Source organism: Ursus americanus, chromosome 4, assembly GCF_024610735.1.
Source record: "Ursus americanus isolate L20-20 chromosome 4, mUrsAme1.1.p, whole genome shotgun sequence".
In the NCBI taxonomy this organism is placed as follows: domain Eukaryota; kingdom Metazoa; phylum Chordata; class Mammalia; order Carnivora; family Ursidae; genus Ursus; species Ursus americanus.
The window spans coordinates 81,860,458-81,887,261 of record NC_142130.1 but is presented as its reverse complement, the minus strand read 5'-3'; the positions used below and the strand labels follow the sequence as shown (position 1 = coordinate 81,887,261).

Here is a 26,804-nt window from a genome sequence, read left to right as displayed (position 1 = left end):
ATACCGCAGTGTAATTTTTCCTGGAGAAAGAGGATTTTTGCAGCAGCTGTTAACCAGTGATTTAACCCAGAAAGTAATGCGCTTCCGCATTCCTTTTAGGGCCTGCACCGTCTACATGTGCTGCATTGTGCGTGCAGTGTCAGCATTTGATATTTTGACTCTGCAGACTCCCCAGACAGCAACTATAGATACTTTAAAAAATAAACTCAATAAGCCAAGGAAGTCGGCTTGCTGGAAGAGGAAGTTCCCTCACTCGGGAATGAACTAAAAGTTCTACCCCTCCCAAACATGCTTTTCCGATCAATCTGGCTGATCCAAGACTCCATCATGGTAGCAGACTACGCTCCTCTTTACTTTTTGTCTTTATTTTTACCCTACAATTTAAAATATTTGTGGGGCACCTGGGTGGCTCAGTCAGTTATGCATCTGCCTTCTACTCAGGTCATGATCTCAGGGTCCTGGGATCGAGCCCCACGTCAGGCTCCCTGCTCAGCAGGGAGTCTGCTTCTCCCTCTCCCTCTGCCCCAGGCCCCTGTTCATGCTCTCGCTCTCACTCAGTCTCTCAAACAAATAAAATCTTTAGAAAAAAAAATTTTTTTAAATAAAATACTTGTTTCAAGTTCTAGGAACAAAGGGGCAGGGGAGCCACTTAGTACCACCTGAGGATGGGGACAGATATATCTGTGGGACCCCTACCTGAGACTCTGGGGCCAGACAAGGGGTAGCCACAGTCTCCTGCAGTGTGCTGGGAAGAGGAGCGGGGTTCTAGGTAGAACCACTTGTTTTTTTCACGAGAGAAGAGGGAAGCCCACAGAAACAAGCAGGTTGTTTCCCTTCTTTGTAAGGACGGGGTCCTTCACAAGGTGTCCCAAAAGAAAGGTGAGGTTGCTGTCTTGCTTTGTGGCTTTTCTACATGGCTTTGCAGACATTTTGTACACAGACCATCCGTAGCTCTATATTAGTCCCTGCGTGTGTAGACACAGCGGAAAATGATGCTAGGCTAGGCACAGTGTGTGTGCTCTTCCGGGCATTGTTCCCTTATTATTCTCTTTAAATATTATGTCAGACCTCCTAACTACTCATTCCAGCATACCTTATCCAGCCTTCCTGCTTCCGTATTTTCCCATAGTACTTATCACCTGTAACATGCTTGCACATCTTTGCCTTGGTTTTATATTGTCACCTCTCCCTCAGTAGACTAGAAGTGCCAGGAGGGCAGGGAGTTTTGTCAGTTTCATTCCCAGAGATAACTTCCGAGTGTGGAACAGACCCTTTAGAACCTGGTTCACCCTCAAATATGGTAAAATGGCTGAAGAGCTTCTTTCTCCAGCTCTTCACCCAAAATGTATACAGATCACCTATACTTAGCAACCTCCGGGTCTTTAGGTATGAGGAATGTGCGCAGTTTTCTGGCATAGCATCTGATTAACCAGGATTGGGTTTCTCTTATCAAGAGCTTTAAATGACTCTGAAAGTTTTTATCACCTGAGGTGCTTCTCCTTAATCCTAGTTGTTTCATAAAGCTGTCAGGAAAAAAATGTGCTTTTGATTATATATGGCTTTTCATACCTCCAAGATAGTCTTTCAAAAAGCAATTTAGCTTTCTACTATAATTATATGCTAAACTTAATATTTCCTAAGTCTAGCCAGAATATCATTTTCCCCCTTTCAGCAGACTGTTTTATGATTTAAAGTTCGAGCAGCAACTATACTAAATACTTCTACATCTCTAAAATCTTAAGAACATTTTTCTGCAGAGCTCAAATGATACCATCTCACCCACAAAATTAGCAATAATTTTTTTAATATTATCAGATACGGAGTCCATCATCAGATTTTCCCTGAGCTGCCGAAATGGCCTTCACGGCTCATTTTTCTACCCCAGATTCAATCCAGTACCAACTCCAGCATCTTACGTCCTTAACACTCGGGGTTTGGAACAGCTCTCTTTCTCTCCCGACACCAGCCTACTGAAGAAGCCACAGTGATTTTCTCTGACCTCTTCTCTAGCCTTTGATTTGTCTCATGTCTTAGGAGTATTACTTAGATTGTTTTTCTCTATTTCTGGAATATTATTATTGTTTTTAAAGATTTATTTATTTGAGAGAGAGAGAGAGGGACAATGAGAGAAAGTGTGCAAGAGGGAGGGGCAGAAGGAGAAGCAGACTCCCCGCTGAGCAGGGAGCCTGGGACTCGATCCCAGAACCCTGGGATCATGACCTAAGCCAAAGGCAAACAGGTGCTCAACCCACTGAGCCACCCAGATGGCCCTGGAATATTCTTCTTCTTATGAGTACGCAGTGAGATGGTGGAGAAAAGAGAATTGTCTGTCTCCTGTTCTACCCAGTGCTGCTAGTTTGCACCAAGGCTTGGGTTGCTCTTCTTGTCTCTGCTTACTTCAGCCTCAGACTTTAGAAGTTGACTAAATCAAACAGGGCAGAGCGTAAGGGACAGTCTGAAGGGAAGTTGATTTCATACTAAAGCACCGTTTTTATAATCTTCCTTCAATTTTCTCTCATGCCTGGCACTTTTTAGCAAATGCAGTTAGTTTTATTCTTAGTATTGGCAAAACCCTTAGTAGCCAATACACACATGAATTTAATACTGGATTCTGTAGTAGTAGTAGTCTATTAATATCATTGTGCCATGTGGTACCAGAATTCTGAAAATAGAGTCTGGTACGGGTTTTTTTTTTTTTTTTTTTTAACTTTAAAGATTAAGTAATTTGTATTCTCTTAAAATCTTGCCTAGGACTACCTAACATCTGACCCTTTTCTGTTTTGTCATAAAGAAGAAAATCAAACTGTATGCAGTTGTCATAGAATACACCAATTCAGAGTGTTCTGGAAGATTATCTCAGTGGTATTTAGTCCTGTGATTCATTCATTTAACATGTATTTTCGAGCTATTTTTTTTCTTTTTGAGCTGTTTTCAATAGCTATAATTCGAGCTGTTCTCTGTGTCACGTACTATGTGTGGACTGCATGTGACCTTTGCTTTATTACGGCTTACGTGGTACTCGTGGTGGGTCAGGTGCTCTTCTAAGCGCATTATAAATATTAACCCAGTTTATTTCTCATCATACCCCCATGAATGGAAGTAGTTCCTGTGAAGTTTACCACTTTATAGGTGAAGAGAAGGAGACACAGAGAGGCTAACTAACTTGCTCAGGGTCCCAGAGCCAGGATTCAAGTCCAGGCAGGCTGGCCCCAGAGTTCATACTTTAAACCACTCCACCATGCTTTCAAGATTTCCTGTCTCCTTGGACCCTGTGTTCTGCCGGCTCCGAAGAAGGCGAGAAGCAGGAATCACTGTTTCTGCTCTGGAATTTTAGAACTTGGACATCCTAGAGGCCTTTCACTTTATTTGATCTCATTTCAAATCAGGACAAAGCACGGCTGTATGTTCGTTCCATACCCATCTCACCCCATAGTCCACTTTCTATGCAGAGTCATTACACTTTCTATAAAGGGCCAGATAATAAACATTTTAGGCTCTGCAGGCCACATACCATCTCTGTTACATATCTTTTTTTTTTCCTTGTCATAATCCTTTAAAAATGTAAAAACCACTCTTAGCTTACAGGGTGTGCAAAATAAACCATGAGCCGTCTGCTCCATGCCGTTGATCATTTGTCCTTCTTTGGTTACTCTTTGTTCTTGTTAGCTGACTCTGTTTCAGACTCTCAGATTTTCCTCCCCCCTGCCACAGGGCCTTTGCATATGTTCTGCCTATTCTGTCTTGTGGAGAGTGGTGTTGAGCTCCCAGACCTCATCAACCTTGGCTTTCTATAGGTCACATTTCAGTCATCCTTTCTTCATGGATGTCTTGCTGTACACCCCAGGTCTGGTCAGATCTTGGTCTTTTGGTTTTCCTAGCCATTCATACTTGTTATCACCGTAGCACTGTCATATTTATTGGACAATAACGTCATTGTCCTTTTAGCTGTTAGCTCCGTGAGCTACCCTTGCTCCCCAGTGTGTTTCTCCCAAAGCAATGTCCCAGCTTTTACTCTTGTCTCCCTAGCGTCTGCTCTCTACTCAGTAACCAGAGCTACCTTTAAAACTTAGATCTGATTGAGTCATTTCTGTTGCACATGAATAAACTTGCTGTTTCTTAACATAACCAACATGGCCTTACTGGGTCATGCCCTTCCTGTCTGTCTCCACCGCCTTACCTTATACTTCGCCCCGTCATCCACTGCCCCCTAATCTCACTGGCTTTCTCTTCATCATGCTGAGCCTGCCCTCAGGCCAGGGCCTTTGCACTTGCTCTTCCTCTGCCCCAGCCAACCCCCAGCCGGACTCTTTCAGCCTTCTATGCCTTGATGGCCTTCCCCTGACCATCCTATTTGAAATGCTGCCCCCATTCCCACCTCACATATGTTATAATCACAAATACATTAGCCCTCTTTCCTTTCTCTGTTATACTTATGACTTTTTTTTCTTATTTATTAGCTCATATTGTGCCTCACCCACTAAAATATATGTTACAGGAAAGTAGAGGCTCTGTCCTGTTCACAAGTCCACCATCAGTCTCTGGACAAGCACCTGGCACTTGGCGAAAGTACCATAAACATTGTTGGTTGACTGTCTAATGGCTAGTATGTGGCTTAGAGAGGCTCTTAATAGAATGGCTCAGTGGGGGCACCTGGGCGGTTCAGTTGGGTCCTGAGATCAAGTCCTGCATCAGGCTCCCTGCTTAGTGGAGAGCTTGCTTCTCCCTCTACCTCTTCTGCTCTCCCTGCTTTTGTGCGCTCACTCGCTCTCTCTCAAATAAATAAAATCTTAAAAAAAAAAAAAGAATGGCTCGGTGGGTGAATTAATATATGACCCTTTTTTTGCTCATTAACCATTGGCACACATTTGTTTCAACTCAAATACTTCACTATCCATTGACTAAAGAAAAAATATCTAAATACTTGATCTCTGCAATTTAGCATACTTCGCTATTAAAATTCAGGGCCTTGTTGATTCTGTTATAGTCAAGCTTATGTATTCGTTATTCCTGATTGTGCATTGTATGGATATCCCTCCCTCATCCTCACACCTGCCTTTCACGGCCTACCAGCTCAGACACTTCTAGCTCACCCGAATTGCTTTCCCTTTTGCATTTCTAAAGCATTTAGTAGGCAGTATGTCTGTTACTCATATAGTAATCAGTGTAGATTCTCTTGCCCAGAAGACACATTCCGATTAAATACGTAACAATGATGATACATTCTCATTTCAGACTGAGGTTGTCTGTATCTCATCCTTCATGCCTGAGTCATGAATTTTTGCTGTCTTCGTTTTGTCCTTTCCTCCCTGAAGCAGGAGTCCATAACCTGGGGTCTGGGGTAAGCATCGGAACCATCTGCAAGGAATGCTTTTAGCTGCAAATAACCGAAACCCCCGCCATTAGTGGTAGGGAGCCCCAGGCTGGTGCAGTGATGCGGAGACGTGACCTTTTGTATCTTTCCACCCCACTGTCCTTATCTGCTTCAACATTTGAATGTTTATCAACTAACGGTTGACAGATGGCTGTTGCTCTTCCAGGGGGAAGGTAGAAAGATAGAAGGGCAAAGGAACAAAAGCACCCTGACTACTCAGTATAATGAGCCCTCTCCTGTAGAAAGTGAAGCCTTCCTAGAAACCCCACCTAAAGGGCCAAGCAGATCTCGGCTGGCATCTGATTATCCAGAGACGTGGCCGTCACGTTGGCCTTTGCTATCTGCAAGGGACCCAGGGCATGGAATGTTCACCTTCTTGTTTTCTCTGGTCAAAGAAGGGATGAGGGAAAGGAGTTTGGTATGGCTTTGGGGTAGCTTACCAACAATTTCTGCCACAGTGCATTTTTCAGGAGAGAAGGCTAATCAAATTCTCAGAGATCCTTTAAATGAAAAATTAATAATACCTACTAACTGAGGAATGTCATCAAAACAACTCTGCCGAAACTCAGTAGACTACTAAAGAGAAGTCTGTGGGGATCCGTTTTTATATGATATTATTACCTGTAGGCAGGAGAGATTCTGATAGTACAGCATTAAAGGTAGGTAGCTTTTCTTTTTTTTAAGTAATCATCAGCATATGGTGGATTGAATCCTCTATGAGCCTCAAATTCATTTATAAAATTATAAAATATCTGTATTAATGAATTAATTAACTTGGAGAATTCATTATTTAACCAGTTCAGCCTAGTTAGTGAGGCCATGGTTGGAGGAGCCAAATATATGTGTGTGTGTATATGTATATATGTGTGTATACACGTATAGGTGTATATTTATTCATATGTACATCTATATACATATATATATATAATTATTTATATCCCTTCAGATAGTGAAAGATTTTTACTAGGGAAAAGATTCATATATGTTATTATATGTAATTATTATATATACATAATTATATATATAACTTATTATGTCTACATACCATTATTATTATTGTTATTATTTGCCTTCTACCTTCATAAATTGTGCCCTAACTGGAATTGGGGGTTTGGAGTACAGGTATCTTTTTTTCAGATTTGGAGTCCTTTTTTTTTTTTAGGTTTTATCTATTAAAGAGCTCTTGTTCTAGCTCAGTCGTGAGACTATTAAAGAAGAGTGGGACAGTACAGTAGCAGTATCCTCTCCCTTTTACCCCTCGTTCCCGAACTGTAACTTACATAACGAGGAGAGCACCTAACACAGGTACCCAGCTCGATGGGCTTTCAAAACTGAACGCACCCCCGAGAGCTGACCTCCAGGTCCCAGCGCCACCTGCCAGCCCCCCAGAGGCCTTTGTCCCGTTCCCCTGCCCATCACAGATCACCCCCTCCCCAAACTGCAGCCCCTCCTCTGAGCTCAGGGGGCAGCGTGGAGGGCTGCCTGTTTTCACAGTTGATGTAAATGGCGTCAGGCCCTGTGTCCAGTTGTATGTTTGACTCCCGATAGTGCCTTTACGTGGGAGAGACACTGGCTTTTTCTTACTTAGCTCGGCCCCTCTTGAATCGTTTACTTGGAACCCTGAAGAATAAGCTTCCATTCTTTTATCTTTTCTCACGTCTTCTGGCAACTTCTCATTTTCCTAATTTCACAGCAGTATTTCAGAATGTACTTTCTCCTGGAACGCACTGACTCTTCGGCCATTATAGCCTCCCAGTTAGACTCTGGGAGCACCCAGAACTGGGACAGAGAGGCGAAAACAGTTTGTTTACCTTTTGAAAAATGTGCTTTATCTTCTCTCTTTATTCCTGACTCTGGGAGATACTTTCTTTCTCTTTCTAGTTCAATAAACATACATGTGTCTGAGCATCTTCCTGTTGAGTCTCGCCCCTCTGGTCCTGGGTTGATCTTATATTTTGGGAGTTGAAAGCTGTTCTGTTTCATCTTCCTCCCTCCCCCATCACCATGGTGTTCTGGTCCCAAGCTTGTCCATTTCTCATAAACCACAGGAACCACAGCTTTCTGGATGTTGCTTCCTCTTCTTTGTCCTACAAAGGGGCAACAGAAAGTCAGTCTTAGCAGACACTAGGAAAGAGTAAATACAGCTCTTTTAGGGAATGCAAATAGTGAATTATTTCGCGTGACTTAAACAAAAAGGAATTAAAACTGGTACGTGAATTGAAATCTTTCTCTATCTGAAGGGAACATCAGGGAGGCAACCACAAGTGGAATCTGTCAAGGTCAGCCTTTATTTAGAAATGCAAGGAGAGTCACCTTTGTGATGGAGCATATCCTTCATCAGAGTAAACTCTCGCGTGCTGACACATAGAATTTCATTATCAGTGATTTATGTCCTCCTAGAAATATCCCTTTGACCCTCTAACCTTCTTATTAAAGTCAGATACTCCTGAGATGATCAGCATTTTCCCCTCATTCTTTAGAAGTGTTTCTCATTATTGGACTTTAAAAGCCATAAAAGCTGTCTCCTATAAATTGACGCTAAGATGTGTGAATGTGATATGAATATTCTACTGTGTTACCAAGGGACTGTTTTATTGTGAGTTCTTTGATTATTTACAAGGAAATTACTTCAGGATGCCCAGCCTCACACTTTCATCAACTGGCCCCCCCTTGGCATTTTCTTCCACTGCGAGCAGCTTTCCAAAACCAACTCACCTTAGTCACATCGCAGAACAAAGCTCCCAGCCATTGAAGAGTTGTTAGAAAAGTCTATTTTTCTCCCCTTTCTGTGTTCCCTGCTGTCTGTGAAATCTGCAGTTGGCAGCATAACACTGGTGTGTCTGGCATTCTTTGAGAAGATGCAGCATCGTTACAACATAACTTCGTGCTGCTGTTTTAATTGTGTCCAAATAGGTAATTGAATTCATGGACATCTAAATTTAATTCCAGAAATCAAAGCCATGGTAATAAGAACTGGACCTGAGTTCTCTTAGGCCAAGTAATCTAATTCCTCAGCCAGTTGAACTATTATGTATCTCTGTTCCTTGTTATTATGCCAGTAAATTGCTCAGACAGATGCAATGATGAATGATGGGTGTATATTTCACTTTTTTTTTTTTTTTTTTTGTGGCTAGACATATGTGAGAATGCAGATCACTTGAAACACATCTCTTTTCATAAGCACGTTTTCTGTTTGGGGCCTTAGATGGAACAGTCCGGTCATAATAGGGGAGGCTGAGGGAAGTTCCCCGGGGGTATCCACAGTCCTATTTTGACTGTCTCACCTGGAAGCACACTGCTGTCTTATCCCCGGATCACGTATTGGGACCTTGTCATTCCATTCATGCCGCAAGACAGCAGGCATGCACACTGCATTTTTTAGGAATAAAATGGTTTGGGTTTAGGGACACCTGGGTGGCTCAGTCGCTAAGCGTCTGCCTTCGGCTTGGGGCGTGATCCCAGCATTATGGGATCGAGCCCCGCATCGGGCTCCTCCTCTGGGAGCCTGCTTCTTCCTGTCCCACTCCCCCTGCTTGTGTTCTGTCGTTCGCTGGCTGTCTCTCTCTCTCTGTCAAGTAAGTAAATAAAATCTTTTTAAAAAAATGGTTTGGTTTAAATTTTCTCCCTGGCTTTATCTCAGTTTTCTACTTAATTTAGAGAACTGGATAGTATTGGTGCCTATAATTTGAATACAGACGAGAATAAATTGGCTGGTGGCACACATTGGATCATTATTCTGGGCACAATGGTACAACATTGAGATCCTGTAGAAATATGAGGCAGGATACTGGGTAAAATTTGGAGCATCTGAGCAACTTTTAAGTTCAGAATTCTTTGGAAATGTTGCCCCCATTAGACTTTTATGTAGGAATTCAGGCAATCAAGATATAATGATGGCACCCCATTTGTCTTTAAGTAGATGAAGGCTCATACCATCTGATTATCAGTGCCAACATTTTCGCTTCTTACCTTTTTTTTCTTGGTCTTATGGAAATGTTAAAATAACTGGTTAGGGTCTTCTCTGTATTACACTTCATTTATTAACACACTAATAAATTACAATTAATATTATTCTGCTTAATAAGTTCCTCCTTTTTCTCTAGCCACATGCTTCAGCTTCTTTAGAGGTGTTCACTTATTATCCTTGCATCATATTTAATCAGAATTAGAAAGGTGTTCCACGGGGCGCCTGGGTGGCACAGCGGTTAAGCGTCTGCCTTCGGCTCAGGGCGTGATCCCGGCGTTCTGGGATCGAGTCCCACATCAGGCTCCTCCGTTGTGAGCCTGCTTCTTCCTCTCCCACTCCCCCTGCTTGTGTTCCCTCTCTCGCTGGCTGTCTCTATCTCTGTCGAATAAATAAAATCTTTAAAAAAAAAAAAGGTGTTCCACTGGCAGGTGGGACACATTTCTATAGAACGTCTATAAAATCTCTTTAAATTATTGGTTAATCGATTAAAGGAATTCCTTCTAGTGCTATATTCCATCTCCTTACATGTCTTTTCTTTTTCATCCTCCACAAAATTACCTGTGGCTGTCCTTCTGGCCCAGTTTGTGGGAGCCTTTTGCCTTCTTCCTTTCTGTCTTCCCACACCATAGAATCCCACTGTTCTCATTCCCTAACGCGTTTGAAATCTGACTTCCTATACATTCCTTAACGAGCTTCTCCTTCTAGGCGAGAGTCAGCTGTGGGGTAATAATTCCCCCCTATTTCTTTTTTTCTGGGCAAATTTGTCAGCGTGACAACCCTCAGTCTTACTCCCGTGATGCTTCTTGTGAAATGAGACCCGTGGCAGAGGCTCTGGTAGGTTGCGACCTTCCACCACATCTAGATCTTTTGCCTGTATTGTTTCTGTGATCTGAGCAAGGATGCAACATGTACTTCTCCTGTCTGGCCAGATGGTGTGTGAGATAGACTTCTGCTGTTTAACACGTTCCTATCTTCATTTATCATCTTTCAAATGCTCTCGACCATGTCTGCGCTGCAGGTCCACGATTTCCACAAGATTATCTTACTAGCGCTTTCTTATTTTGTTCCGGACATACCCCTCTTCCTCCATCCAACTGTGCTGATTTATTACCTCACCACTGTGCATCAGTATATACATATTGAATGCCTTACGTATTATTTCTGATCCCCTTCCCAACTGTACTGTGATTTACTGGCTGCTATCATTCTTCTCAGTATTGCATATTCCAGTGGTTCTCAGAATATCATCCCTTGACTTTCAGCATCAGTATCACCCAGAAAACTGATAGAAATGCAAATTCTCAGGCCCCATCCTAGACCCACTGATTCAGAAACCCTGAAGGATGATGCCTGGTGCTCTGTTTCAGGAAGCCTTCCAAGTGATACTGATAGTCGCTGACATTTGAGAACCACTGAAATACTTAGTCATCTACGGTGTTTATACCATAAGCAAGAGTAGGGAGCACAGCTGTATAGTTTCAGTAGGAATCCCTGACCACTGGATATTACAGATTTATTTACCCCAGTTTTTCTTCCTCTTCCATATCAAGTGGAAACTTTGACTCGCAATATTTGCACCAGTTTCCACCTTTACTATCGAGTATCTGCCATGCAGATGCTGTGTGCTATTTTCATATACATTATGAGAACTCATCTGCATACAGCAAATTCAGTTTGGGTATCCTCCTGCCTCTATCCTGTTTAATAGACTTTATTTTTTTAGAGCAGCTTTAGGTTTACAGAAAATTTGAGCAGGAAGCACAGAGAGTTCCCCTCTCCCCTCTTTCTGGCCACTCCCGCATTTCCTCTGTTGTTAACATTTTCATGAGCATGGTGCATCTGATCCAATATCAATATTGGATTAATTATTAGAGTTCACTTTTTGTGCTGTACAGTTCTATTGGTTTTGACAAATGCATGTGTCCTGTGTTCACTGTTAGCGTATTGTATAGAATAATTTCACTGCCCTACAAATCCCGTGCTCTGCCTATTCATCCCTCCCTTTTTCACCCCAACCCCCAGGAACCGCTGGTGTTTTTAATGTTCTCCATGATATTTGCCTCTTCCGGAATATCGTATGGTTGGAATCATGGTATACCCTTTTTACAACTATGTAAACTAAGAAGAGTTGTGCCCAGGGGTAAAACACTGTAGACTTGGGGCGCCTGGGTGGCTCAGTCGGTTAAGCATCTGCCTTCAGCTCAGGTCATGATCCTGTGGTCTTGGGATCGAGCCCCACATCCGATTCTCTGCTCAGCGGGGAGCCTGCTTCTCCCTCTCCCTCTGCCCCTCCACTTGTGCTCTCTCTTTCGCTCACTCTCTCAAATAAATAAAAATCTTAAAAAAAAAAAAAAAAACACTGTAGATCTGCTGAGCTGGGATTCATACTTCGGCCTGCTGGCTTCAAGCCTTGTGTATGTTTTTTCTTTGATGCCACATTCCCTTTCGAATTACTAAAATCTTTTGCTGTTGATTCCTCTCTCCCTTTTCTGAAATTTGTTTAAATGACTGTTATTGTTATATTTATTTCCTCCTCCAGCGAAGACAAAGTAGTGGAAGTAGCAGAGGAAGAGGAAGTGGCTGATGTGGAGGAGGAAGAAGCCGAGGATGACGAGGATGACGAGGATGGTGATGAGGTAGAGGAGGAGGCAGAAGAACCCTACGAAGAGGCCACGGAGAGAACCACCAGCATCGCCACCACCACCACCACCACCACGGAGTCTGTGGAAGAGGTGGTCCGAGGTAACTCACTGTTACTTGGATCTCTGTTAGGGAAAAGGAAAGCATCATACTAGAGTTTGAAATTTCTATCCAGCCTGCCACCACTGCAAAAATAAATAATAATAATAATAATAATTAAAATAAATAAAAATTAAATTCGCAGTCACACATCTTACGCTTGTTAAACACTCTTGGGTCTAACAAGCAGTCCAACAGTTCATTTCAAATCCTGATTGACAGCCTGTTCTGGGCCTTGAGTGCGCTGCTTGGCACATCCCAACTTGTTCTGCAAAACCCCACCTAACCAGCTGCCATCTCTTTTGACAGAGGCCGGGTTAGGTGACCTCCTTGGGATTCCCCTGACGCTCTTACTACCTGTGGCCTCTTTCACCCCCTAGTCTATGAGCTCCTTGCGGGCAAGGACTAGCTTTTACTTAGTATCATGCAGAGTGCTTGCCTTGTAGAAAGTTTTACATAAATCTTAGTGGAGTGAGTAGTTGGAATTAAATTTCATTAAAGAAGAACAACATTTGGGGGCGCCTGGGTGGCGCAGTCGTTAAGCGTCTGCCTTCGGCTCAGGGCATGATCCCAGTGTTCTAGGATCGAGCCCCACATCAGGATCCTCCACTAGGAGCCTGCTTTTTCCTCTCCCACTCCCCCTGCTTGTGTTCCCTCTCTCTCTGGCTTCTCTGTCAAATAAATAAATAAAATCTTTAAAAAAAAAAAAAAAGAATAACAACATTTGGTGAGTTATCACATTATTTTTTGCTGTGAAATTGAACTTGGTTGATTTTTACCTGGTTTTATTGGGGGGGCGGATGGCAGTGCTTTCTTTGAGAGGGAGATACAGTGTTAATATCTTAAGCCTTTTTTTCTGTTTAATTAATGCTCCTATTAAGAATGTTGTGATGTGAATGAACTAACAGACTTCCTTTTTTGTCTCCGTGAAATAAAAGCAAGCATTGAGTTTACATTAAACGACCAAATGTTATTATAGCAACTAGTGAACGGTTGGGTTGCATTTCTTAAAGGTTATGCATTTGTTTTGCAAATGGTGAAAGGTGGTCGTAGAATTAGACCGGGTGAATACAGATGGATGGAGTTTTAATGTATTCAAATACTTTTCAAGTCTGTCCACAAATGTTACAACATTGTAAGTCCTCCTCTCACTGTTTATTAAGGTAAAATGATTTCAGCTCTGTTGTTAAATTGGAGCTTAAAATGGTTTCCTTTCTCCGCCGTAAGTAGATTTCTAATGATCACTATAATATCTTCTTCCATTCACTGCCCTTTTTATACCTTCATTGAGGTATAATTTACATAAAAAATTCACTCCTTTTCAGTATATAAGTGTATAGTTCAGAGGCTTTAATAAACTTACCAAATTATGCAACCATCATCATAATCCAGTCTTAGAACATTTCCGTCATCCCAATAAGATTCCTCACAACGGTTCAGTCCATCCTTGTTCTCACTGCCAGCCCTAAGCAACAAACAGTCCACTTTATGTCTCTACGGGTTTGCCTTTTCTAGACATTTAATATAAGTGGCATCATACATGGTCTTCTGTGTCTGCTTCTTTCACTTATACTAGTGTTTTTGGAATTCTGTGTTTCTTTAACTTGTAGCTTTTAAAACTGAGATGATTCCAAGTTGAACACTCAGAGTTAACTTAAAAATTCATTGGAAGAGTCACATATTCTTTTCAAAATAGAGTAGAAGATAGACTGTTTAACTTTATCGTTCCCTACTTAAGGACAACTTTTCGCATTTAGCACATAAAGGCTTGTGTAAGCAGGTATACATTAAGTAAATGCACGTTTTGTTTGAGCCACAGTTTTTTTCAATACCCGAAGCATCCTTGCCCGGAGTGTGTTTCATGTGCCTCTTAGGACCATCTGTGGTTAAATGAACTTGTCAGCATCTGGTTAAATGAACTTGTTAGCTTCTATTTTCCTAGCAGGGAAAGGACAGATTTTTCAGAGCTTTTCTTCTTGAAACCTACAGGATGTGTGACTGTAAATTACAGCAGCTCGTTCTGTACAACCCCACCTTCTTTGTCAGGGAAGAGTTAGCTGGGCATACAGAAAACTCTCTGCCATGGACCCAACATACCATAACATGTTTCTTTCCCAGAAAGCCTTGCCTCAGTTACACTCTGTCCACTTCAGGAGTCTTCCGTGGGATGGATGGAAGTATTCTGCAATGGTATTAAAGTTCTTCTGGTCTCCATCCAGAGAGCTGTTTACATAAGAAATGCCCACTTATTCAACACTAGTTTTTGAAGCACCTTTTTGGTATAAGCCATTTTGCTGGGCTTAGTGGATCCTATGATGAGAACACACAGGAGAGAGCTGACCCTTGTGGATGTTCAAATCTAGTAGGAAATTTAAGTCAAAGAAATACAGTCATCTGTGTTTAAAAGTGAGCCCAGAGGGGCGCCTGGGTGGCGCAGTCATTAAGCATCTGCCTTCGGCTCAGGGCGTGATCCCAGCGTTCTGGGATCGAGCCCCACATCAGGTTCCCCCACTGGGAGCCTGCTTCTTCCTCTCCCACATGCCCTGCTTATGTTCCCTCTCTCACTGGCTGTCTCTCTCTGTATCAAATAAATAAATAAAATCTTAAAAAAAAAAAAATAAGTGAGCCCAGAGCCTGCTGCAAAGAGTAAGAGATCAGAGGAGGGTCTACAGAGGAGATGGCATCTGAACTAGAAGTAGAAGGGCTTGTAGTAGGTCTACCAACGGATTTTATTCTAGCGCACCTTAGAGTCCGTCAAGATAGCAACACTGGTTTGCTATGGGAAGGCACATGGCATGTTGGGAGACAAGGTCCGTCCGATATAAGCCAGAGCCAATGTCTTAGATGAGAGAGATACAGAAAAATTAGGTTGGGACTAAAACATGGAGAATTTCGATGCCAGGCTGGCAAGTGTGAGCATCAGCTAAGGGTGATCACTTGAGGACCTACCATGAGCTGAGGATTCTTCTGGTAGAAACAATGAAGAGATTTTGTTATGATGTTACTGCTGCAAGGGAATGGGTGAACAGGGAGTAACATAATTAATGCAGTATAATGAGAAAATGCCACATAAACATGCCGATATTCCAAACCAGGATGGAGTTCTCTTGATATAATACAGTCTTCTTATGTTCTAAATAAGTCCAGTTCTTATGCTGGAGTTTTTCTCTCAATGTGGCGTTACTAGCTCAGGTAGAACATAGAGGGACATAGGTTACGGTATTTTCTATAGAAAGACGAAGGCAATTAAAGGAAATTTTTTTTAAAAAATCTCCAAGCGAGGGAGTTGTTGTTTTCTTTTTTTTAAAGAAGCTAGCCCTGAAAGATTGCAAGTTGTTGATGGCAGGAAAAGCAGTAAGAGTGACCTTCTAAACACACAATGTGGTCATTTACAGTACCGACTGTTAATGCCAGAAAGAGAACAGCTTTAAATAGGAATCCATCCATCCCATGGAAGACTCCTGAAGTGGACAGAGTGTAATTGAGGCAAGGCTTTCTGGGAAAGAAACATGTTATGGTATCTGAGTCCATGTCAGAGAGTTTTCTGTATTACCAGCTAACTCTTCCCTGACGAAGAAACACAGCATGCCGTGTACCTGATTGCTGACTTTGTAAAACTCTGCTTATAAGGAGCCTGCTCCCGTGCTGAAAATAAAAATCAGAAGCGACTTGCAAAGAAGAGATATTGAAGGAGAGGCTCACAATCTAGTTTTCCATGTTAATGTTTCAGTGCCCGAGAGAAAATGTGATTTACAACCCTACTTAATAAGAAAATTGTTCCTTCATTACCCACATATTGCTACTAATACAATTCCTTAATGTGCTTCATAACAAAAACTCAATCGTTCTATAACCTGTTTAAATTTGAAAGAAATAGGTAGAGGGAAGGAAAGTATAGGACATTTCGGCACAGCTGTATTGTATTAGAATCAATGATGCTGAAGTGGAAGATGTCAGTTCTAACTCTGTTACCAATTCCAGGGGAAAAAGTGAGCACATCCATCTGGCTTTAGGATTTATTGGGTTTGTTACTTCAGAAAAACTTGGATATTGATCCTGTAGAATAAGCCAATACCAATTTGAGTAAAACAACAGTATATTAGATTCTTGCTCCTACTAATTTTCTGTGATTCGAGAAGGGGTAACACTTCATCACCCAAGATGTCAGGGCAATTTCTGACTCAACCATGGATTCTAAACCCTGATTAAACATTGGTATTGTAATAAATGACATAATGTTTGATTTATTCCAGCCTGTTTTGTCCATCTAGAATTAGTCTGGTTTTTTTCCTTCTGCGCATTTATTCAGAAAATATTCACTGTGTTCCTGCCGATCGCCAGGCACTCTGCCACTGTGGCAATTGCAGTGGGGAGCTCGCGATATCAAGATGCACTTGCCTACCACTCTAGGGCACTTACTTCTATCTTTTAATCCTTGTAGCCGTGCTGTGTGCTAGAAATTTTATTTCTCCATTTATAACTAAGGGAGCTAAGGCCTAGAGAATTGTTTTGTTTTGTTTTTTTAATTGGCCATGGTCACAAAGGTAGCAAGCCAGCATTCAGATCCAAATGGGCCAGGTTATTTCTACTTCATTCATGTCAAAATTTCCTTTTTCCTTTTCCTTTTGTTTACAAACGCATACTGGTTTAGTTTAACTTGTACTCCCTGGTCCATGTGTATCCCTTTGCTATAATCATATATTCATCTTACTTTTATCTCATACTGAGCCTTTCCTAAGTTTTAGACTTGTTATTTAAATAACAATGATGGTGATCAGGGGTCAGCAGACCATTACCATGGGTCATATAGGACCAGTCACCTGTTTTCTAATACAGAGGTTTTATTAGGACACAACCAATGCCATTTGTTTACGTATCGTCCTAGCTGCTCTCTTGCTCCAGAGGCAGAGTGGAGTAGTTGCGGGACATACCGTATGGCCTGCAAAGCTGGAAGTATTTACTATCTGTGTCCTTACAGAAAACCCCTGATATGGGTCATGAGAAAAATATTAGGAGGGGTGCCTGAGTTGCTCAGTTAGTTAAGCATCTGACCTTTGGTTGTGGCTCAGGTCATGATCTCAGGGTCATGAGATCAAGCCCCGAGTCGGGCTCCACGCTAAGCGGGGAGTCTGCTTGAGATTCTTTCTCTCTCCCTCTGCCCCTCCTCCTCCCCATGTGCTCATGCTCTCTCAAACAAATAAATCTTAAAAAAAAAAAAAAAAAAGGAAAGAATAAATATTAGGAAATTTTTATTTTTCAGATACTAGCAAGCCAGGTTAATTTCACTGATAGTTTTATTTTGGTTAGAGGCAGACTATTAGTGTTCAAGAGAGAATTTTTAATGATTTTATGGCCTTGGGTAGTTAAGTAATCTTGGTGAAGTCTTTTTTCATGTGTATGGTATAGATGCTGATAAAACAGTTCATATTTGTTGAACAAATTATGTTAGTTGGTCCATGTTTAGCATTTACCGTAATGCCTGGCATTTAAGTATTTGGTTTGTTTTAAGAGCACAGGCAGCCCAGAATCAAATCCTACCTCTGTCACCTACCCATGTAAATTTGTGTCAGTTAACCTTGAAATCCCACGGTTTCCCTCTGTAAAGTAGGTAATACCTACCTCATTTTAATCATTTGGTGAGGATTCAATGGTGTGATCTATGGCAAACACTTAGCACAGTTCCTGGTAGACAGTAAGTGTTCATTTAACCTAAATTGCTATAGTTGTCACGATTATAAGCATTATTCTGATTTTTCAGAGAACTAATGTTCACTGCTAATTAGGAATGCCAAAGGTAAACCAACAAATTGGGGTTTTTTTTTTATTATAAAAAGCGTAAGTGTGTTGTATCCATATCTGTTGGCATAATAGACGTGATATTTATACATAGATGTTAAGAAAAACAATCTAAACTCGGTTTCTTGGTTAAAATATTTTTTATGAATACACATTGTATATTCAAATACCTGCAGTTAAATTTTATCTCCAGCTGAAAATTCAACTCAGATAGTATTAAATGCTACTGCATTTCAAGATAGTGTTTCATTTTTTGGGGCTATTTTGAAGTTCTTGGAAGTTCATCTATTAAATGGACAGAGACTGATACAGGTAGCTCTTTAAGCATCGTGTATGATGATGAAGTTAAAAAGTTTGATCTAATGTTGCTTGCCTTGGGCTAGATGACTGAACTCTGCAGAATTAAATTATTTCTCTTCTCCCTCTGGTAATCATTAATCTGGGAGCAGCACCATGTGATTTACTGCTGCATGTTCCACCAACATCAACCAGACATGCCCAGGTACTGGGCATTGCCTTGGTTCCTGGGGGCACAGGGATATGAATAGGGTAGCTCGCCCATGTTGCTTCCAGCCATTCCTGCACACTCCCTCCTGCGTAGAGACACAAGTCTCTTCGACCTGGCTGGTAAGGCACTTCGACATCACAGAGGAAGGAGAGGGCTCAGCCTGGAGACAGAAGTTTTAACTAAGGCATTTATGAGAAGCTGGCATGTGAGTGATTTTTTAAGAAGAATCGAGATTTGCCAGTTTGTGGAGCACCAAACAGAAGGAATATGAGAACCGTTGTAAATAACTCAGAGTGGCTTGCACTGATCTCCAGGGTAGAGAAACCAAACCTTAGCCTAATTCTGACATCTTCACTGTTACCTGTCTGTAATGGACGTGACACTTAACAAGGTGTCCTGGGATTCACTAATAGGATTCTTGCTTCTCATTCATATTCAACTTTTTACCAGGTTTGGGGGAAAACCGAACATGACTTGGGAGCAGGAAAATGTGCTCCCATACTCTCGTTGGAGGCCTCATAGTAGTGTGCTGCCCAAAAATGAAAATAAAGATCCAGTTTGTATTGAGGAACAAGGCAAAGGAATAATGGCTCCTCCCTTTTGAAGTAGCCTTCCCCTCAGTGTTATGACTGAGGGCAAGTAAAATACACCCTTCTTCCTGGGCCAGAATGTAGCATCCTTCCTAATGATGTTGAGAGAACTCATGTTGGCACAGAGATGTGCCAAGGGGCAGCCTATTCTTTGGTGCCCATGGCATGACAGCTGTTGATGTTGAGGTGTTTGCTAGAGACCAAGCATGGTGTTGACTGCTTCTTTTCATGTAGCTGGATGGTCCCAACTCAGAAGCCCCAGTCAGGTAGTTTACTTAAAACGTGAGAGTGAGGATAAGAGCCATATAAAAAATTGTGTGTGTATACGTATAATTCTCTATTTTTTAATAAATTTACTGAGATATAATTTGCATACCATGAAGTGCAGAATTCATTGGTTTAGGATATTCTCCAAAATCTGCGTGGCCACATGGGAAATTATACTTTTGAACTTCACATGGCTAGCAGTGCTCATGGCATGTACTTTTCATGTTCCATTCCTACACTGTTTGTTTCAAGACTCAATGTTAGTAATGGACATAATCAGCCAAAGGTATTTTAATGCACTTGTGACTAAATCTGTTAAAAATAAAAAATAGTTTGATTCCATTCAACTCCAGAAACCAGATAAAAAAAAAAAATGCTAGTCTTTCTCATGTTTTTCCCCAAGTCAGTTACTGTTCAAAAAATATACAAACGCCTCAGACACTACAGTAGCATATATCTACACAACATGGAGTTTCCAATTAAAAAAAAATAATAATAAAAGAATCCAGCAAGTGAGAGAACAGTTCATTATTCATTTAGACATCATGTTATTTTCAGAGGCCCACCTTTCTAACCAGTCCATTTGCTTCACTGAGTAGGGGCTCGGATTCCACGGGCAGGTAACAGAATTGTGGGTTTTAATGGAAATCTGTAGTTCTCTTGTAGAAAAATGCTTCCTAGAGTTTTTAAGCAGGGTGGGTTACAGCCTAAACACCTCTTTCACTCAGCCGTCAACCATTTTGCCCTTCTCGAAATTCATTGCTGGTTTGTAGCCACCTCTTCCAACTTCTGACCTGTTAGGATTTTGTTAGAAGATCAAGAAATCAAGGCGAGGTGAGCCTGACTGAATCTCACCTCAGAAAGATGCTCAGTAAAACCTTTCAGCCTTCCAGGCAGCAAAAGCCCAAATTTTAAAAAATTAAGAGACTCTTAGGGCACCTGGCTGGCTCAGTCAGAAGCACATGCGACTCTTGATCTCGGGGTCGTGATTTCGAGGCCCACGTTGGGTGTAGAGATTACAAAAAAGAATAAATAAGTAAACTTTTATAAATAAGTAAATAAATAAAATTTGAGAGACTCTTGAAATGATAAAAGGAGTTTAGAACTGAAGACTTGTCAAAGGTGCGCTGTGTTTCGTTTATCATGGTAAGACTGTTGGAGTATTTAACTGTGAGGATAGGGTTGTCTCTCTTTTTCTTAAATTTACTTTATGTTCTTGTTGAATATAACTTCTGAGGCAGAGTATGAGAGTATGACAGAATCTGGGCAGAAATTTTGTGTTCCTTGCATGTGAGTTTGAATTCCTAACGCTTCATGAGAGAAACATAGAAGGCCCTCGTTGGGCAATCTCATGACTAAAGCCATTCTGGAATTTAACAATAGTTGTTACTTAAGATTTCTGAGGTGTCAGTGACTGTTGCTTATTAGCCCCCAGTCTCTGAATTGGGCATAATTACTGCACTGCAGCGTGACTCCTTCTGGTGTTTGCGTGGACTGTGGCAGTCTCAGCATGAACAGTGTTTGGGGCCCGACAGTTCTTCATTTTAGGATGTTCAGTAGCACTCTCCCTCCCGCCAGATGCCAGTAACATCCCCCAGTCGTGACAACTAAAAATGTCTCTAGTCTTTGCCGGATGTCCCCTGAGGGGGAATGGGGGCAGAATCTCTCTGGTTTCTAATTTCTGGACTGTGATACTGGGATCTCCAGTGATGCACAGCTTTAAATATGTGAGCAGGGAAACAACCCTGCAAGATTGTGTCTCATCTTAATGTTGGCCGTAACACTGAAGTCAGCGCTTGCACATTGTAGGTACCCAGTGAACATTTTTTTTCTGAGAAGAATAAGTAAATAAAACATAAGCTCAAACAAAGATGATAAATACTCATTTATCAGGTAAAAACAGGTATCTGGTAAGATATGAAATGTAGCGTCATGGCTTAGAGACAAATCGGCACAAAATTTTGATTTTTTTTAATCTTGTGTGTGCATATTTGCCATATAGACAGTGAGAGATGGAGAAAAACTGCCTTCCTAGCTTTGTTTGGTATTTTTCCAAAAGCAATTCACTCTCCCCTGGTACACTGTTTTAAAATAGCAAATGGCGGTTAGTGTCCGTATAGCAATCAGGGACACATGTTCTCAGCTGGGGCTGCCCATCCTTTCCTGGTAGGTCCTGTGACAAGGGACCAGCTAAAATGGCAAGGGGGAGACGCCCAGTCTCCCCCAGAAAAGGTCATGAAATAGCAGGACTGTCCTCCAACCAGGACTGGAATTATCTAGAAGCATCCTTTTTTGTTGCAAGAACAGGAACTCCATGTAATTCTTTCTTGACGGAGAGGTGATAAAAGTAAATTTCAAGCCTCCTCCGTTGCTTCTTTGTTTATTTCTCTAAATAAAAATAACTTTATTTCTGGTGTTTTGGCATGTTACAAGAACATTATCACTTAAATTCAGATTTCTGAGAAGTCGTAAGTTTTCATAGACACATATGTAAGAAAATTATGATGTTGGTATTGGATTTGAGTCACAAGTATTGAAACTCTGTCAAAGAAATATGTATGGCTAACTCCTAAAATTTAGCTTTTGAGATAGAACATATCTGAGTCTTAACACCTCTACTAAAATATGTTGTATTCCTCTTTTCCCAAAGATATGTGGACTTCTTTTTCTCAGCCAAAAAGCTGTGCTTCTTTTTACTCAATCCTTCCCCTCTGGGCATTTTGGAAAGTGATTGAATCTTCCATATCTGGTTTTGACTCTTCAACTACATAAAAGATAGGGTTGATCACACTGATTTCTCAAATACTAATGTCCATTCAAGCCATGAGGCACTTGCTAAACGTAGATTCAGAGACAGAGCTCTGAAGTGGGTCCTCAGACCCAGGTGTGCTGGCCCCATTGATCCATGGACTGCACTTTGCAGGTAATTTCTAGTAGCATTGCATGCATGCCCCTCCTACCTTGCAGATGTAGGAGATTGAGACGGGGAACAAGAAACAAAGGGAAAACCATCCTTATCTATGGTGGTGGTGTTCTTAATATATTATCAGATATTACCAAGTGTGAAAGAATCCTGATGTGTCTTCCCACTGAGGAATTTTGTAGAAATTCAGCTCTGAGGACCAAACAAATTAGAAAACTCTTACTATCTTGCTGTATATGTAACTGTGACTAGTTTCACTTGTGCCCATATAATTCCTCTCTTTGGTGCAGTGTAGACAACTTCTGCTAGCCTGTAAAAGGTGATTATACAGGAATTTTGTGCGCCATGACCAGTGATAGCTTGAAATACCAATGGCGGGAGTGTTTACACCATGGAAATCATGGAACATTATAAATCGCACTCCCCCCCCCCCCCCGAGATAATCAGTTTCCCAGCATACCCTGCCTCTCAGTCACTAAGAAAAATCACTTTGCCTTATTTCCAGCAGAGGACATGACCTCTTCTTATCTTATTTGGAATTTGGAGCTTCTTATAATACCATGTTGCTTTTTAGACTAACCACACAGCTTCGTGAAAAACAAGTTTATTCCCATAACCAACAGTTTGTATTCTCATAACAAACAGGAAACAAAGAAATCAGGAAAAGTCAGAGTGGTGCCCTTTCATGAATGCTGGCCAGCACCGCCACCACAGAGTACCGATGAGTCTAAATCCTTACAAGTGGATCTCCTTCAGGTGGCATTTTATAAATACTCTTCCATCATGGGGAGATGCGAGAATTGGGTCAGGTATAATTGGAATGACAGATGTATGAGATAGCCTCAGAGAATCAACACAACTCAGTTAACAGGCTGGCCAACTACAGATATCTTGTAGAGACTTCCGTGACACCCATCGTTCCTTACTGAGTCACTGATTTCATGACCACACACAGCTGTTCCTATCACTTGTTTATATGGTCCAACCCATATTTGGGGCTTAAATGAGATTTGTTACAAGACTTTAGTTCAAGCTTGCTTACCTGTTTTTACATGCCTTTATTTCATAAAATACAATTACTGGGTAATAAATATCTGGTCATTTATTGCCCTGATTAGAATTATTTTCTATTGGACAGGCTTTCTGATGACTACTGGTAAATATTTGCAAGCACATTATAAAATTCCCTTTTAATTAAAAGTACGTGTATCTATTGTTGCAAAAAATACGCTCTTAAAAAAGAATCATTGTTTTTCTAGTATGTTGGCTTTTTAAAATTTTACTTATGAGTTAAATGCAAATCTTTCTACTTTATTCGACGGAATATGAGATGTGTTCTAGTAACAGGCTCACAAAATTGCATCCCATGGTAATATTTAGAATTGTAGGCATAACTTAATTAGGCTGAAAAGAAGTTATTATAAACTGCTATATTCTTTATTAATAGATTGAATGATTAGGCAGATCAGTCAACACTTATTGGAAATATTAAAGATAAGCATATTTAGTAGATTTTAATATTTCTGTCATCATTTTTATTTTATGGTTATAATTAAATGATTTATTACAAGGTCAGACTATATTTGCCCTTTGTACTCTACTTCAAAATTTCAAGATATGGGGGTCCCTGGGTAGTTCAGTTGGTTAAGCATCCAACTCTTGATCTTGGCTCAAGTCTTGATCCTCGGGGTTGTGAGTTCAAGCCCCACATTGGGCTCCATGCTGGGCATGGAGACTACTTAAAAAAAATAAAATTTCAAGATATGTAATTTTTAGCTCAAAGAAAATAGGTATACTTGTACTATATATGAATTTTAATTCTGCATATATTCTTGCAGGATATGGAGAAATTTTCCTAGGTAATTTTTTTGTTTGCTTCTTTACAATATCAGAATGTACAATTTCTAGCTTTCTATAAAAAAAAATCTTCTAGGATTATTCAAGTGATCGCTTTCTCAAAATTTGTAAATTTAAACCTTATACATTCCATACAATACTAGTTTTATTTTCACATATTCCAGTAGTCAAATAATTGAAATTTAGCTATTAAAAATGAATAATAAAAAGCTTTACATTCTAAAATTATTCTTTAGTTAGTGCTTTATTTAAAGCTAATTATTTGTTAATCTGTTAATTTTGCTTTTTATTGATTTTTTTAAAACACTTTTTACATTATTTATTAACTAATTTTTTTTAAGTAAGCTCCACACCCAATGTGGGGCTCAAACTCACGACCCTGAGGTCAAGAGTTGCAGAGTTGCATGCTCTCCTGGCTGAGTCAGCCAGGCACCCCAATCATCTTGCTTTTTAAGAAGGCATTATAATTATTGTACCTTTGAAAGTGGTGATTTTCCCCTGATCCTAGCTGCCACTTTCACAACTGTCTTCATGCTGATATATTTTTAAAGTATAAAATTTTCTAATTTTGGTTGTCCACAATAAAGTTTACTTCAATTGGACATCTATTTAGAATTAATTTTTTGTGGCTGAGCGTTATTTTTGGGACAGTGGACTGCCTTGTCATTTTATATCCTGTAGGGAGCTCCAGCTTTGCTCCTATATTGTATTTGTGTAATATAGATTTTTAGAAAATGGAATTTCTTGTTGAAACCAGCCCAGATCTTGGCAAGGGCCTCCCTTACAAAGATCTAAAATGCACAGAGCTGGTTTTTAAGCACATAAACTCATATGCATTGTGTACGCCAGCATTTCAGTTTATTAAATGGTCTCTTGTCGTGAAGAGTGGATAGAGCTATTCTAAAAGAAGAGATTAAGCCTTCTCTGCCAGCAGAATTCAGCTAGATGCATATTAAGAAACCAGTTTGTGATCTTAGGAGTTTAAGAATTAAATATGAATAAACAAAGATCATCGTTCCTTAGATGTCTGTATAAGTCTGAGCCAATATTTCTGTCTGACGTGAAGCATTCTGAGAAAGATCCCTGCTTCTGTTATTCTGGGCGAATTTTCTTCATTAGGATATGGAAGATTTACTCTGAATAGAAACAAAGGTGGATTAGAATTCAAATGGCTTTAAAATGTGAGTCTTTTTACTTATTATTTTACATTCTGAGAAGAAAATAAAGGTGGAGAAAGGGACACTGCAGTTCTAATTTGCAGGTGGATTCTGTTTGGGGGACTACAGTCCCAGAAGGTCTAAATGCTTTGCATTTAGTGGATGAGACTGTAAATAATTTCCCACTGAGTCCCCTCTGAAATGAGCCCTCCCGCTCAAGGAAGTTGATGTTCGAGTCCTGACAAGACCGAAAGTGACGGGAGACGCAGCTGGATGGTGGAACGGCGGTGTTGGAGATTGGCCACATTTCCCTCCTGCTGTCCCTGCTCTGCTTTCAGGGCAGCTGGAATGTGGTTTCTCGATGTCAGCAGATCAGAACCGGCTCGGCAGAGTGCTTGTGTTCAAGAGGTTCCAAAGTGACAGAGAGCCACTTGTACCCCTGCTCTGTGGCTCCTATGTGGGTACTCCATGATAAGTTATTTATTTGACATTAGATTATCACACACTCTTACACCAACTCCGGCTACATTATCGCATGTTCTGTGTGAGAACTGTGGGATTGATGGCTGTGTCTCACCTCGTCCACATACACCAGAGTCACGAAACTGAGGGGCCTTCGGTGTCAAGAGTGCAACAGCCCTGATAATGTCAGGAGAGCCACCAAAACACTCCCTAAACGTTGTCACTCCATTCTTTGCCTTTTCAGATTGATGTGTCAAGACTCTTGCAGCTGGAGACGCCAGCAAGAATTGTGGGCTCATCGTTTAATTCATTCCATTTACTTAGTTGACATATAAATGGATTTTGAGTCCTGAATGCTTTCTCTGGTTGACTGGGACTCTACAAATTTAAGTGTGACAAAGGGGGTTTGTAGCCATTATCTTCAGACAGAAGAAAAATTGAATGAATGAATGAAAAATGTTTCACTTGTGGTATAGGAAAACAACGCTCTATTAAAATGCCATTTGAGTTCTAGACTGGGAGGTTTTGCCTTGATCAGAAGAAATTACAAGGTGACACACAAAGGCAAATATCCATCATGGATCCTGTCCTTTGATCATCATTCTTTTATCCCATTACTTCACTTCCCCCCCCCCAAATTCTCTCACTTTTATTTAGTACACAGGAGATACCATAGAGACACGTTCCTGCCCCTGCACAGCCGTGACGTTCGCTGTGGGGCCTGCGGCACGCGAGCACAAGACAGCCCATACTTGGTACTCTGAGTATAAAATGTGAGGACCGCTGTGAGTTGTTGAAGCATGATGGTTTTGTTGCCGATGGTCCTGTGACTCGAGGACATACCATGGGGGGGGAGGCATCCTGCACCCTGTGCCTTTCTTGGTAGCCGCGGCCACTGGCAACTCCAGGGCCAACTTCACCCACAGTATAGGCTCAGAGGACACCGTGCCTGGCAGTCTTGTTGCAGTGAGTACAGCCTGAGGAAGGGATTAATGATGAATATTACCACATCTTAGAAACAAGAAAGAGCCTGTCACATAAACATGTGCAGATTGGTGAGGGAACTACAAGGGAGAGAGCCTGTGGGTGTTTCCTACAGCTGAGAGAAAGAGTCATTAAGGTGCAGGCGTGGAGATAGCTGATGGCTGTGGTTTGCAGGGAGCCCAC

The 26,804-nt window shown here is 41.0% G+C and overlaps 1 protein-coding gene across 6 annotated transcripts in view; it reads left to right on the top strand.

Annotated features, from left to right (window-relative positions):
- APP (amyloid beta precursor protein) overlaps positions 1–26,804 on the top strand; it is a 256,673-nt gene that overhangs the window by 127,683 nt on the left and 102,186 nt on the right. For all 6 annotated transcript variants that reach the window (XM_045785475.2, XM_045785474.1, XM_045785473.2 and 3 more), the window contains exon 6: positions 11,878–12,080. In XM_045785475.2, the coding sequence (XP_045641431.1) occupies positions 11,878–12,080 (203 nt within the window). The remainder of the gene's footprint in view (positions 1–11,877; positions 12,081–26,804) is intronic.